Below are 13,803 nucleotides of genomic sequence, written 5' to 3' on the forward strand. Positions count from 1 at the left end.
ATCTCCACGTCCCTCTGCTGCACCTAAAGGATCTTCTGACATCCTTTAACTCTGCAGTCAGAGACACTAGGGTTTCCTATTTCTCCAACCTGGTGTCCCAGAGCAAAGGGAACCCCAAGATGCTGTTTAACACCATCAGCAACAGTGTCTATCCTGCCTCTCCTACAGCCTCCATCCACTCTGTTGCAGACTGTGAGAACTTTCTGTCTTTCTTTGTGGACAAAGTCAATAAGGTTAGATCTAACATCTCTCCTTCAGCCTTATCGCTGCCTCTCCCGACTCCAACCAGGCCCATCATCCTAGATAGCTTTGCTCCTGTTTCTTTGCCTGAGTTAACCAAACTAGTTAACTCTATGAAGACTTCAGCATGCCCCCTCAACATCTTACCCTCATCTTTGTTTAAATGTGCTTTTCAGTCCATCGGTCCCACCGTGCTCTCTATAATTAATGCTTCTCTGGTTTCTGGTCAGGTCCCCACTTACTTTAAGAACGCTGTAATCTACACGCTTCTTAAAAACCAGAGTCTTGACCCCTCTCTCCATAGCAGCTTCAGACCCAGCTCTAAACTTCCATTCATCTCCAAGATCTTGGAAAAGATTGTGGCTAAACAACTCACAGCTGCTCTTGATCAACATAACATCTATGATTGCTTCCAGTCAGGTTTTCGTAGAGCTCATTCTACTGAAACAGCTCTTCTTAGGGTCTCTAATGACCTTCTGACTCACAATGATGCAGGGGACTGTTCTGTTCTGGTCCTGCTGGACCTGACTGCAGCCTTTGACACTGTTGACCATCACCTGCTACTGGAGAGGCTGAGAGTCTGGGTAGGCCTATCAGGAACTGCTCTGGAGTGGTTCTCCTCTTATCTTTCTGAGCACTCCTTTTCTGTGGCTGTCTCCAAGTTTAGGTCCTCCACCACCTCCCTTACTCATGGTGTCCCACAAGGTTCTGTGCTGGGGCCTCTGCTCTTCCTCCTCTATCTGCTCCCTCTTCAGCACATCCTGAGCTCCTTCAAAGGAATCTCCTACCATCGTTATGCAGATGACATCCAACTGTACATCTCCTTTAAGCCCCATGAGATGTCTAAGCTGCAGCGGTTACACACCTGCTTAGACTCTATTAAAATCTGGATGGTGGGAGCTTTCTACAGTTGAATGAAGATAAGACTGAGATCCTCATCTGTGCCCCAGACAAGCTGATTCCCAAAGTCAGAGACTCTCTTGGTCAGCTTGCTTCTCACACCAAACCTTCCGTCAGGAATCTTGTTGTGACCTTTGACCCAGCTCTCACCCTGGATTCTCATGTCAGTTCTCTTGTTCGCTCTTCCTTCTTCCATCTCAGGAAAATTGCTAAGCTGAGTCCCATTCTGTCCCGCTCTGAACTAGAAACAGTTATCCACAACTTCATCTCCTCATGCTTAGACTACTGTAACTCTCTTTTCACTTGTCTGAGCAAAACCTCCCTGAGCCGTCTACAGGTGGTTCAGAATGCCTGTGCTCGGCTTCTGACCAAGTCCTCCAAACACACCCACATCACCCCTCTTCTCCTCCAGCTTCACTGGCTGCCAGTCATTTTCAGGGTTCATTTCAAGATCCTGGTTCTGGTCTATTGGGCCTTACATGGACAAGCACCATCATACATTTGGTGATCTTCTTAGTCCCTACACCCCCAGCAGGTCCCTGAGGTCCAGTGATCAAAGCCTACTGGTTGTGCAGCGCACCAGGCTAAAGATCAAAGGTGACAGATCATCTGCTGCTGTGGCCCCCAGACTCTGGAACTCTCTCCCCCTGAGCCTGAGATCAGTGGACTCAGTGGACTCCTTTAAAAAGCAGCTGAAGACTCACTTGTTCAAGCTGGCTTTTGTATGACCTTCTTCACCACTCTCTTTATTCTGCTATCTCCACCTATTCCACCTTCCTCAGGATCCATAGATTTCCCTCTTTCCTACTCACTCTCTCTCTTTCTTAACATTTTGTTTTTTAATCACAATTGTCTATTTTTGCTCATTTAAAATATATTTTTAACCATTTTCTAAATTCTTTTTATATTTTTACATTTTTTGTTTTTGTTAAGCGCCTCATGATTTTTATCTTGAGAGGCGCTATAGAAATGATATTTTCTTCTTCTTTTCTTCTTCTTCGTTTAGATGCAGCACTGTGTAGAAATTAAATGGAGGCAAATACCATAAAAACTAAGCCATTTCTCATCACACCAGCTTATTAGCAACAAAGAAATCATTAGTAAATCACCTGATCTGTAAACCAGGTGTGATCTCTCAGAAACTGGTTTTGACAACCAGAAATTTCACAGCACTCATCAGTTACTTCCTGGGAAGTCATTATCTGATTGTTAAATAGTCTGTAAAGAAGTGATTTGATCAAAAAACCGATAACTAATCAATCACTGTGGTTTATGCTGTCATGGATACACTGATTCTGTTGGTTTCACACAGTCCACTGTGAACTCATACAGACGAGCTATAAGATTTTTTATGGGGGTGTGTGATTAATTTATTCATTGATTTCATTCCAACGTTCTTTATCGTGTAGGTAATAACCTAGGCAGCAACCTTCAATTCAGCTGATGTTTTGACAAACAAACAGACTCTAAACCTTCGACAGAAGATGAACAAAACAGTGAAATCCAAACTCTTTCGCTCACATTCCAGGTGACTGTTACGTGTTGCTGTTGTGGTTTTATTAAAGTCAGTGTGTGTTACAGGATGTCGATATGGATTAGAGACACTCAGGAAACTGTCAACATGTAGAACTGCTGTCATTTTGTCTGTGTGTAAATGGATATCTGGAGGTAGGTTAAACTCTGATCGATTCTCTTCAATCAATACTCATAGAAATTTCATGAACGGATATGAGTTGTGTGTGTTCACATGGAAGCTGGTTTATGGCAATCTACCAAAGTGTTTTCTGATAAAATCTGACTAAAAAGTCTACAGAGTTCTCTAATATTCTTTCTGCGATCACCGTCTTATACCTACAACACCACCATCTCAGACATTATACTGGTGAAGGTTGTTAGTCATCCAGGTCATCTCTGGGCATGCTGCCAGGATAACCCCTGGACACAGGCATGTCCTGCTTATAAGAGCCCCAGGGATCAGCTCAAGACCTTATTAACTGTATATCTAAAATGGACAAACCCTCTGTGCTGCCACCCACAGGTTTCTGAAGAGCGGAATTGGAGCCCAGAAGATGCTTCCCACTGCCGCCATCTTGGCCGAGTCATGCGCCTTTTCACTCCCAGAAAATACTAAAACGAAGCTGAGAGCGGGACTGTGAGGGTGGGGCCTGATGATTGACACCTATCAAACTCAGAGCTGGTGTAGCTACAAGTTAATTTAGTCAACTAAAGGTTACGTAGGTTGGCTGCACTTTTAAAAAAAAAAGAAAAACCACAGTTGAGCGACTGTCCTAACATCTGCCTTTTTGATGGTAACACTTTTAACGTGACATTGAGGCCGAGGCCTTCCCTGGAGCAAGCAGGAGGTGAGTAGCTAGCAGTAGCACTGACAACTCATCTACTACTTGTCAAACAAAAGGATATGCCCCTAATTATTTGTCAGAGTTACCCAAAATTTCACCCCAATCTGAGTTATCATGACAGTAAACCTGACCTAATAAACCTAAAACATTTTTTGTAGCAGGCTGTAAACATGTGACATTTTAACATGGGAGTCCATGGAAAATTGCTCCTTTCTGGGTCCAACCCCTAGTAGATGAGCGGGAACTGCATTTTTTGCAAGGTCAGTGTTGGCTTCTCTTTTGGCAGGCAGAGGTTCCCCTTGCTCAGGACACACTGAAAGTATTATTTCTCTAAGTTGGCACCAGGAGTGTTGTAGGAGCTATTAAAGGAGCTCGTATAGTGGCTATAGGGAGAGAGTCAGTATTTCTCTAAAAGGACTGCTGCCCCCATGATCAAGACAAGAATAATTAGAAGACCATTACAAGAAGTCTCTCAAACCACTAATATTCTCCGTCCAATATGCAGGTGTTTCTGTCCTCAGTAGAGTATCCATTAACCCTGAAAGGTTAGTGAAAAGCAAAATGCTGACCTCCAGAATTGTCAATTCTGTCTTGTACCAGGTGAGGGATCAAACAAAATGAAGCCCATAGACCCCTAATGACAACAAATGTCAATGGAAACAATGTTCCCTTGCCTGATGATGATGATGATGATGATGCGGGTCACAGAGGCCCCACTCTGGAGCCAGGTCTGAAAGGTGGAGTACGTTGATTAGAGCTTGGTGTCTGGGCTTTTCGCCCATGGAGCCCGGCAGGGACATAAAGGTGTCCATATGTTCTCTTGGCGCCAGGATACCTTGGGTCACAGCTCATTGATCAACTCTGTTGGCGGAGCTGCCAACTGACCTCTACCTAGTAGTGAGTTGGCTTTGATGGTGGGGGAGGATGCCGGTCAGACCTGGCAGGCCCAAACTTATTGTGAGGGTCTGCTGGGAACGTCTGACAGAGCCTTCTGTTAGAGGGAGCTTCAATTCCCACCTCTGACAAAAATTCCAGAACTTTGGGTTGGGATCTGCAATCCCTGGTGTTGAGGTCAGTGAAGTGGTTAAAAAGCTCCTTGGTGGCAAGGTTCCAGGGGTGTATGAGGTCCACCTGGAGGTCCCCAAGGCTCTGGATGTTTTAGGGTTGTGTTGGCTGACGTGGTTTTGCAATATTGTATGGACATGGAGGGAAAGTTCCAGTGGAATGGTAGACTAGGGTGGCGGCCCCCCATTTTTTAAAAAGGGGGACCATGGTATGTGTCCGAACTACAAGGGATCCCACTCCTGAGCCTCCCTGGTAAATTTTCTTGAGGGATTCTGGAGAAGAAGGTCCAACAGATTGTCGAACCTCTTATTCAGGAGGAGCAATGTTGTTTTTGTCCTGGCCGTGGAACACTGGACCATCTCAATGCCCTCGGGTCCTGGAGTGTGCGTGGGAGTATGCCCAACCAATCTACATGTGTTTTGTGGATTTGGAGAAGGTGTTCAACCGCGTCTCTTGGGAGGCCCTTTGGGGTACTTCGGGAGTATGGGGTACCAGGTCTTCTGATACGGGCTGTTAGGTCTCTAAAGGCCTTTTCACACTAGCATCAGCTCTGCCTGGTCTGGATAGCATAGAGTTTCTACATTAGCATAGCCTGCCTTTTGTCAGGGTGCAACCGGTATGGAGCCGATGCTAGTGTGAAAGGGGCATAAATGGCCAGTGCCAGAGCTTGGTCCGCATTGTTGACAATAAGTCAGGCTCATTTACGGTGAGAGTTGGGCTATGCCAAGGCTGCCCTTTGTCACAGATTCTGTTCATATCTTTTATGGACAGGAATTCTAGGCACAGCCAAGGTCTTGAGGGCATCTGTTGTGGTGGCCTAAGGATTGTATCTCTGCTTTTTGCAGATGGCGCTTCATCAGAACATAATCTTTGGCTCTCCCTGGAGTGGTTCACAGCCGAGTGTGAAGTAGCTGGGATGAGAATCAGCTCCTCTAAATCCAAGACTGTGGTCTTGAGTTGAAAAATGGTGGAATGCCTTCTCTGGGTCAGGGATGAGGTCCTACTTCAAGTGGAGGAGTTTAAGTATCTCCGGGTCTTTTTCATGAGTGAGGGGAAAATGGAGCACGAGATTAACAGGCGGATTGGTGCTGCATTTGTAGTGAAGCGGGCAATGTATCAATCTGTTGTGGTGAAGAGCGAACTGAGCCAGAAGCCAAAGCTCTCGATTTACCGGTCGATTTACGTTCCTTCACTAACCTATGGACATGAGCTTTGGTTAGTGACCGAAAGAATGAGTTTGTGGATACAAGTGGGCAAAATAAGTTTTCTCTGCAGGGTGGCGAGGCTTTCCCTAAGAGATAGAGTGAGAAGCTCGGTCATCCGGTAAAGGCTCGGAGTAGAACCGCTTCTCCTCCACATCGAGAGGAGCAAGTTGAGGTGGCTTGGGCATCTGGTTAGGATGCCTCCTGGACACCTCACTGGTCGGGATTTCTGGGCACGTCCAACTGGGAGAAGACTTAAAAGATGACTCAGGACACACTGGAGGGACTATTTCTCTTGGCTGGCCAGGGAACGCCTTAGGATTCCCCCAGAGGAGCTGGCCCAAGTGGCTGGGTAGAGAAAAGTCTGGGCCTCCCTGCTTAGGCTACTGCCCCCACAACCTGACCCCAGATAAGCGGACAAGAATGGATGGATGGATGGATGTCTTGTACCATCCATTTGTGTGGATATTCCTTGCTTTCATAAACCGTATTAAACTGCATATACAATATGTTTAATCATTTGGATGGACCAACTATTGTTTAATGGTGAAGTATTTCAGACACTTTTCTGCAACAATTATGACATGTTTTCTATGTATGTTAAATCAATCAATCAGTCAACCAATCAATCAATCAATATTGATCATAGGGGCTGTTGTGTATTGGCAACGTAAGTTTGTCCCTTTCAGGGTCCTGTAACTTAGCCCCTCCTCCCTTATGTTGACACCATGCTAATGTGTATATGGCAACAGTGGAGTTAATACACGTTTTCCGTGCAAACCCGTGATGTCCTGTGTCGTTCTTCGGTCATGTAGAATCAAGGGTACACAACAAACTGGCGACGAGCTGCCACGTTCTGGCGCTGTGTTAGTTTATTTTTCTTGTTTTTTTTCCCGGTGATGAATCCGGTCGGTTCCGCTTCCAGTTCACTGTGGCCTGTGAGGAGGACAAGCGAGCAGACTCGCGGAGCTGCGCTGCTGCAGCTGGGGAGTGTGTGAGAGACAGACGAGGCTGAAGCCGCACCTGCACGGGACAGGATGGTAAATAAATAAAATAAAAAAATAAATGGATGACAGTTCAGTGTGAAGAAGAGAACTGTTGAGTGCAGAATGGCTTCAATTATAGGAAATATTGGACTATTTGAGGAAAGTATTGAGCAATGGGGTTCATATGCTGAAAGATTTGATTATTTCGTGCTGGCTAACAAGATTGATGATGACGTCATGGAGCCAACCTTTTTAAGTGTCATGGTGGAAAAACTTTCAACCTATTACGGAGTTTGGTGCAACCTGACAAACTGGAGAACAAGTCATACAAGGAAATTGTACAAATATTAAGGAGTCATTATTCACCCAAAGCTCTGATCATTGCAGAGGTTCAGGTTTCATAAGAGGAACCAAGGGGGGTGAATCTGTTGTACAGTTTGTAGCAGTATTGAAATGCCTATCTGCACATTGTGAGTTTGGACTTTCACTAAATGATACACTGTGCGACAGGCTAGTGTGTGAATTACGCAGTGAGGCTATTCAGAAACGACTACTAACTGAGGTTAACTTGACATTGGAAAAAGCAATTGAAGTGAATACTTCAATGGAAATGGTGGCTCGTGAAGCACAACAACTGAGTGCATTCACACAGGTTTATCAGTTATCTTCTGATCCCAAGAATACAGCCAAAGGAGACAGGTTGTGCTACCGCTGCGGGAAAACGGGGCACCAAACTAATGACTGTTGGTGTAAAACCCTGACTTGCAGAAACTGTGGTAAGATGGGCCACATTGAACGTGCCTGTAAAGCCAAGAAGTCAGAGACCAAGGTAACCTTTACAAACGGGAGAAACGGGATTGTCCCGAATGGAAAAAAAAAAAAAAACTGGTGAACAAAATGGAGCAAAAACTCAGTGACTGTGAATCTGATGATGAAGATACTGTACATGTTTTGGCTGTCAGCGACAGGGATGATGAGTATTGGGTCACAGTTCTGCTGGAGGGATCCCCAGTACGTATGCAGGTTGATACTGGTACATGTGTGTCTATGATACCAGAAACATTGTACAAAAACGGTTGCACCACCTCCCTTTGCAAAAGACAAAGCTAAAGCTAAGAACCTACACAGGGGAGTCTGTTCCAGTGTTGGGGCAGGTGGATGTCACCGTTTCACACACTAATCAGGAGGCAATCCTTCCGATATACATCATTGTTTACCTCCGTGGGACTGGCCTGAAGAACCCTGGCAAAGAGTACACACAGATTTTTCTGGACCAGTTGAAAAGCACATGTTCCTACTCAGTGGCAGTTCTACATAGAATTACGCCCCGGGCGAGGCCCCCTTTGAGTGCCCCACCCCCCCCCCCCCCACACACACACACACACACACACACCACCACCACCACCACTACCACCACCCCACCTGCACGAACACACGCATGTTTTCTACGAACAGGCATGTTTTATTAGAACGACTATTGAACATTAATTTTTCTAAGTTGCACATATTTACAATAATTACTATGAAGTTGTCAGAATGTAAGCAATATACATTATATACTGTATCAAAATATATAGAATCAAATACACAAAAACAAACAATAACTAAATATTATGAATATATGAACATAATATATAATAAATATTCTAAATAGCAAAAATATTTCACACATAACAAACTAAAGATAATCACTACAGCATTGCACTTAGAACAGAAAACAAACTAAAATTAAAACCTAACCTTGATGCAAAGTCATCAATAATGTCATCATATGAAATCTGCTCCCCCTACTGAGTGATTGGTACTAATCAGAGCCAGGTGAGTGAGCCGCCCCTGAAACATAGTTGACCTCAGGTATGACGATCAAGTTTTGAAAAGCTCCTCTCAGCTGGAGCCACAGTGACTGGCAGAGCAGTCCAAAAGTTGGGGTAGATCTCCAGTAGATCTTTATCATGATCCATAATATTTTAGAATTGCCTCTGAAATTGTAATTTAAACTGACATAAAAAAACTGTAGACTACCAAAAATGCCAACTTTTACAGAACAAATCATGTAAAAATAATCAGTGCAGCCAATCTGCAATAAATAAACAGGATAGTTAGTGGTGACTGGGGAGTTTTCTTCTGCTTGTAGAGTTGTTTTATTTATTATTATGTGAACATGATCAACATGTGTTTGTTGTTGTTCAGGCAGGCCACAGGCTGCAGCGAGCATTTAACAAATCCTAGTTTGAATCAGTAAAAAAAACGATTCAAGGAATTTTTTCGAACCATTTGAATATTTGTTTCAATATTTCAGCCCTATTAGCTCTGTTAGCAATTAGTTGACTGAATTTAACCGTTAAAATCCCAGTTAACTGGCTCAAAAAAATGAAAACATGCATCATGAGAGCATGAGACTTTATCTTTCTCCTCTTTTTTTCTTTTTATTCCTGAATCGGGCACCTGGTGGTTTTAGCATTTTTATGTTCATCTCTTCTGTTTGGCTCTTGACTCAGTAAGTTTCCTTTAGTCAGGACTAAACTATTTGACCTTGATGGGGGGGGGGGGGGGGGGGGTGACCACAAAATTTTTTTGATTTTCCTTTTTTTATTCGGCCATTTCACACAATTCAGAAAAACCTGAAAGAATGATAGGCCTGTGTTTATGATATTATGAATGAAATGTGCGTTAAATGGAAGAACATCAAGATGTGGTTGACTTTAGCCATGTTAATACAGTTGATTCAGCCCCTACCCGCTCATTTGATTTGGACCCACCCAGAGGTGAATTCCCCCGCCGCGCCCCTCCCCTTCCTCTTCTTCATACACACACCGTGAACGTTCTCAGTCAGCAGGAGCGCCTGCAGCTGCAGGGGGCGCCAACTTGCTGTTTCCAATCCAGACACTGTGATATGACAGATAATAGAAAACCTCGGTGCAGCGCAGATTTCTTTCTTTTTTTTTACTCAGCGCTTGTGCGCCCTTTTGTGTCATGAAAAAATGCCGCCCCGGGCAACTGCCCTGTCTGCCCGTGCCTAAAACCGCTACTGTTCCTACTGGTAATTGATGCCCACAGTAAATGGCCTGAAGTTGTACCCATGAAAACTACCACCTCAGAGAAAACTATTGAAGAATTAAAGTCCATCTTTAGCCGTTTTGGCCTGCCAAAACAGCTTGTGAGCGATAATGGTCCACAGCTGGTGTCTGAAGACTTTAAGACCTTCATGGAAGAAAATGGCATCCAGCACCTCAGGTCTGCACCATATCACCCGTCAACAAATGGGCTGTCTGAGAGGTTTATACAGACCCGGAAGCAAGCACTCTCAGCAGCAAAAATGACACATTCACTAAACCGACACCTGAACACTTTCCTCTTATCATATAGGAACACACCTCACGCTACTACTAAAGTGTCACCTGCCATGGCTATGATGAAGAGACAACTCTGCGCTAGACTCGACATCTTGAGACCTTGTAGCACTCGGGAGCATGTGCAACATCATCAAAGAGCCCAAGTGGATGGTCGAGCAAAGACAAAGTTTTGCACTTTCCTACCTGGAGATCATGTTCTTGCTCAAAACTACACCAAAGGAGAAAAGTGGGTCCCTGCAACTGTGGTTACTAAAACTGGACCAGTGTCATATACCGTTGTAACAAGGGATCGTCTAATATGGAGGCAACATGTTGATCAACTCATTCAATCCAGTCCTGCAAATGACGTTCACCATTCAACACCTCATGTTTCAGAGTTGGATACTTCTCGGGAGGAGTTTTCGTCACCAGGGACAGTCCAAGAACCAACCTTGGATGCAGGTTTCATTCCAGTTGCCCCTGAACCTGCTTCATTGTCAGTGACGGACGTCACTGCTCCACCAGCGGAAGTTGGTGATGGAACTGATCAGCCAGCTGGTCGTATTTACCCTAGCAGTCAGAAGACCTCCTGACAGACTTTCCTATCAATTAGGGGCTACCCCGGATATAGATACATATATATAAAAAAGAGACAGGTGGGGCAGAATAATCCCCAGGGTTTAGCCTGGGAATTGAGGCAGTCTACCCTCATTCCCTAGCCAGGATTTTTCTTTATTATTCTTTCGTACAACACAGAGGTTAGTTTTTTGGTTGTTAGATGGTTGAAAGAGTTAGTTCTTCCATGATGACTGTTGAATCTATTTTCATTTCTTATATTTTTGAAGTACGGGGGGAGGAATATGTTGTGTATTGGCATCGTAAGTTTGTCCCTTTCCGGGTCCTGTAACTTAGCCCCTCCTCCCTTATGTTGACACCATGTTAATATGTATATGGCAACAGTGGAGTTAATACACGTTTTCCGTGCAAACCCGTGATGTCCTGTGTCGTTCTTTGGTCATGTAGGGTGCAGCCTGAACTCAAGATTTTCTCCTCAAACATGGTCTATTCAAACTAAAACAAGGTAGGGATTTGGTCAAATTAAAACATTGGAGCATTTTTTCTTACATTTAATGACAGAAAAATTATTTTTTTAAACGTTCATGGTGACCACTAGTGATAATTCTGGCCTCAGAAATATCTTAGAGTTTACCTCAGTTGTCAGACCAAGTCCATTTTAAAATAATTTAGAAATCTAGAACCAAAGAATGTGAAATCAATGTGCGTGCGTTACCTGTGTAGACGAATCGTCCTGGTGCCCCTTTACAGAACTGCTTGGACTTGTAAGACAACGTGACCTCAACAACCCCAGGGATGTGGCGGGGTGGAGTTTGGACTCTGATGGCATGAGGGGTGATCAACTGAAGACAAAGACATTAAAAACATTAAACACATTGGAAATGGGGACAACTTTGATGGCCGCTGAGTTGTTTCTACTGTTTGATGGTCCATCCCAGGTGGAACACAGAGTTCTGACATTGGACCAGGTTAATACAAGACATATTTTTTGAACAGTAACAAATGAAGGAAAATTTGGAATTTGGGGTTGTATCACAATCACATCGATGACATCTAGTGGCTGTTATCTTTGTTCTGTGTGTACTAAACATCAATGGTGAAATAATTGAATGTGTGTGTTGATTATTGATGATGTGATTGCTGAATGTTACCTCGCTCCACACCAGCATGGTGCCAAAGACAACTTGCAATCCATCAAAGAAGTTATCTCCAATAAGAATGACAGTGGCTCCACCCGTCGTCCAGCCCTCACTGGGACTGATGGCTTTTATACAGGGCGTGGCTGCTGGACAACACACACAGAGACACACAAACATGAATGTCTGAACAATGCAATTGTGTTACAACAAATTAAAGATGGACCCTCTTGGATTCCAGAGAATAATTAACATCGGGAGTATGCTGAGGAACACACGTCACTACACTTGCCATTTGACCTGAGAGTCCAGTAAAGGTGCAAACAAATGTTTGGGTAAGACAGGTGTATAGAAGGTGGAGTAGAGGCATGTTGGAGGCTGCTTGAGATGTCAAGAGATTTTTTGAATGCATGGTAAAAGTATGTCAACTTTTTACTTACTTTTTTAAAATATGTTCAAGAATAGGCAAACAAAACTGACTACTGCTCAAAAGCTTCTTGGATTCAAAATGTTGTTGTAGACTTAAGAAATGTTAGAATAATTTTGCTTCTCTCTTGTCCTTCTGATCCAAAAATGACCTCTGTGAAAGACCCAGAGGTTGGAAACACTGATCTTCATAACATCAACACATGCACACACGCAAGCGCCCATAGGCAGAGATAGAGAGAGAGAGAGAGAGAGAGAGAGAGAGAGAGAGAGAGAGAGAGAGAGAGAGAGAGAGAAATAGAGAGGGAGGGAGAAAGAGCGAAAACGTGGTTTAATTGGGTTGTGACTTTTATCCTCTTTAGCTTTGTTCACTTCAACACCACACACACACACACACACACACACACACACACACACACACACACACACACACACACACACACACACACACACACACACACACGAGGTAATGACTGCTCCTCTCTCTCCTTTCAAGTGTGGCTTCAGATTAATTATAAAGTGAAATGAAGGCAAAGTGTGTGCATGTGTGCCTGTTCCTGTGTGTGCGCTTATATGAAAAAAAGAAAAATTATATATATATCAAATACCTGGTGAACCAGCTACAAATGGATGGGACAGAACTGTGTTCCTTTGTCCTTTCTTGTAAAACTGACTTCCAGTTTTTTAATGTATATTAATATACAGTGGAGCTAAATAGCATTTAGTTAACTTAGAGTTGTGCCAGTTTTCCCATTAAAATGATGAGAAAGGCCTGTAATTTTCATCATAGGTATACCTCAACTATGAGAGACAAAATGAGATAAAAATTCCAAAAAAATCATATTGTCTGATTTTTACAATAGTATTTGCAAATTAAGGTGGAAAACAAGTACTTGTTCTGTAACGAAAGCCCATTTCAACACTTTGTTATATACCTTTTGTTAAATGTTAATGATAAATGACTCACTTGTATAGCACCTTTCAGAGTCAGAGGACCCCAAAGCACTTTACACTACAGTGTAACATCCTCCATTCACACACACATTCACACACACTGATGGTGATGAGCTACAATGTAGCCCCAGCTGCCCTGGGGCACTGACGAGGCTGCAGAGCACAGGTGCCACCAGTCCCTCCAACCACCACCAGCAGGCGAGGTGGGTTACATGTCTTGTCCAAGGACACAACAGCAGAATTCTCTGTTCGGAGCCGGGATCGAACTTGCAACCTTTCGATTACTGGACAACCCGCTCAAGTTGTTGAGCTATTGCTGCCCTCTGTCTTGGCAATTACAGAGGTCAAAGGTTTTCTGTAAGTCTTCACAAGGTTTTCACACAATGTTGCTGGTTTTTTGGCCCATTCCTCCATGCAGATATCCTCTAGACCAGGGGTGTCAAACTCATTTTAGCTCAGGGGCCACATTGAGGGAAATCTAGTCCCAAGTGGGCCAGACCGGTAAATTAAAAACAACTTCAGATTGTTTTCTTTGTTTTAATACAATCAATATAAAACAAGGCTGGAGCCTGAGGACAGTGTATCCAAAATAGTACAACACCTGAAGTGTACTTGAAAATTTGAAG

At 43.7% G+C, this 13,803-nt stretch overlaps 1 protein-coding gene across 4 annotated transcripts in view; it reads right to left on the reverse strand.

The window, feature by feature from the left end:
• The window catches only part of ebf3a (EBF transcription factor 3a), an 81,313-nt gene that overhangs the window by 27,264 nt on the left and 40,246 nt on the right, over positions 1 to 13,803 (reverse strand). For 2 of the 4 annotated variants that reach the window (XM_015962482.3, XM_070545445.1), the window contains exons 9-10: positions 11,813 to 11,943; positions 11,377 to 11,503 (exon numbers count right to left, since the gene is read on the reverse strand). In XM_015962482.3, the coding sequence (XP_015817968.1) occupies positions 11,377 to 11,503; positions 11,813 to 11,943 (258 nt within the window). Of the gene's footprint in view, positions 1 to 11,376; positions 11,504 to 11,812; positions 11,947 to 13,803 lie in introns of all 4 variants that reach the window. The other 2 variants (XM_015962481.3, XM_015962479.3) reach the window with 1 other exon arrangement.

Source organism: Nothobranchius furzeri, chromosome 16 (genome assembly GCF_043380555.1).
Source record: "Nothobranchius furzeri strain GRZ-AD chromosome 16, NfurGRZ-RIMD1, whole genome shotgun sequence".
Lineage (NCBI taxonomy): Eukaryota > Metazoa > Chordata > Actinopteri > Cyprinodontiformes > Nothobranchiidae > Nothobranchius > Nothobranchius furzeri.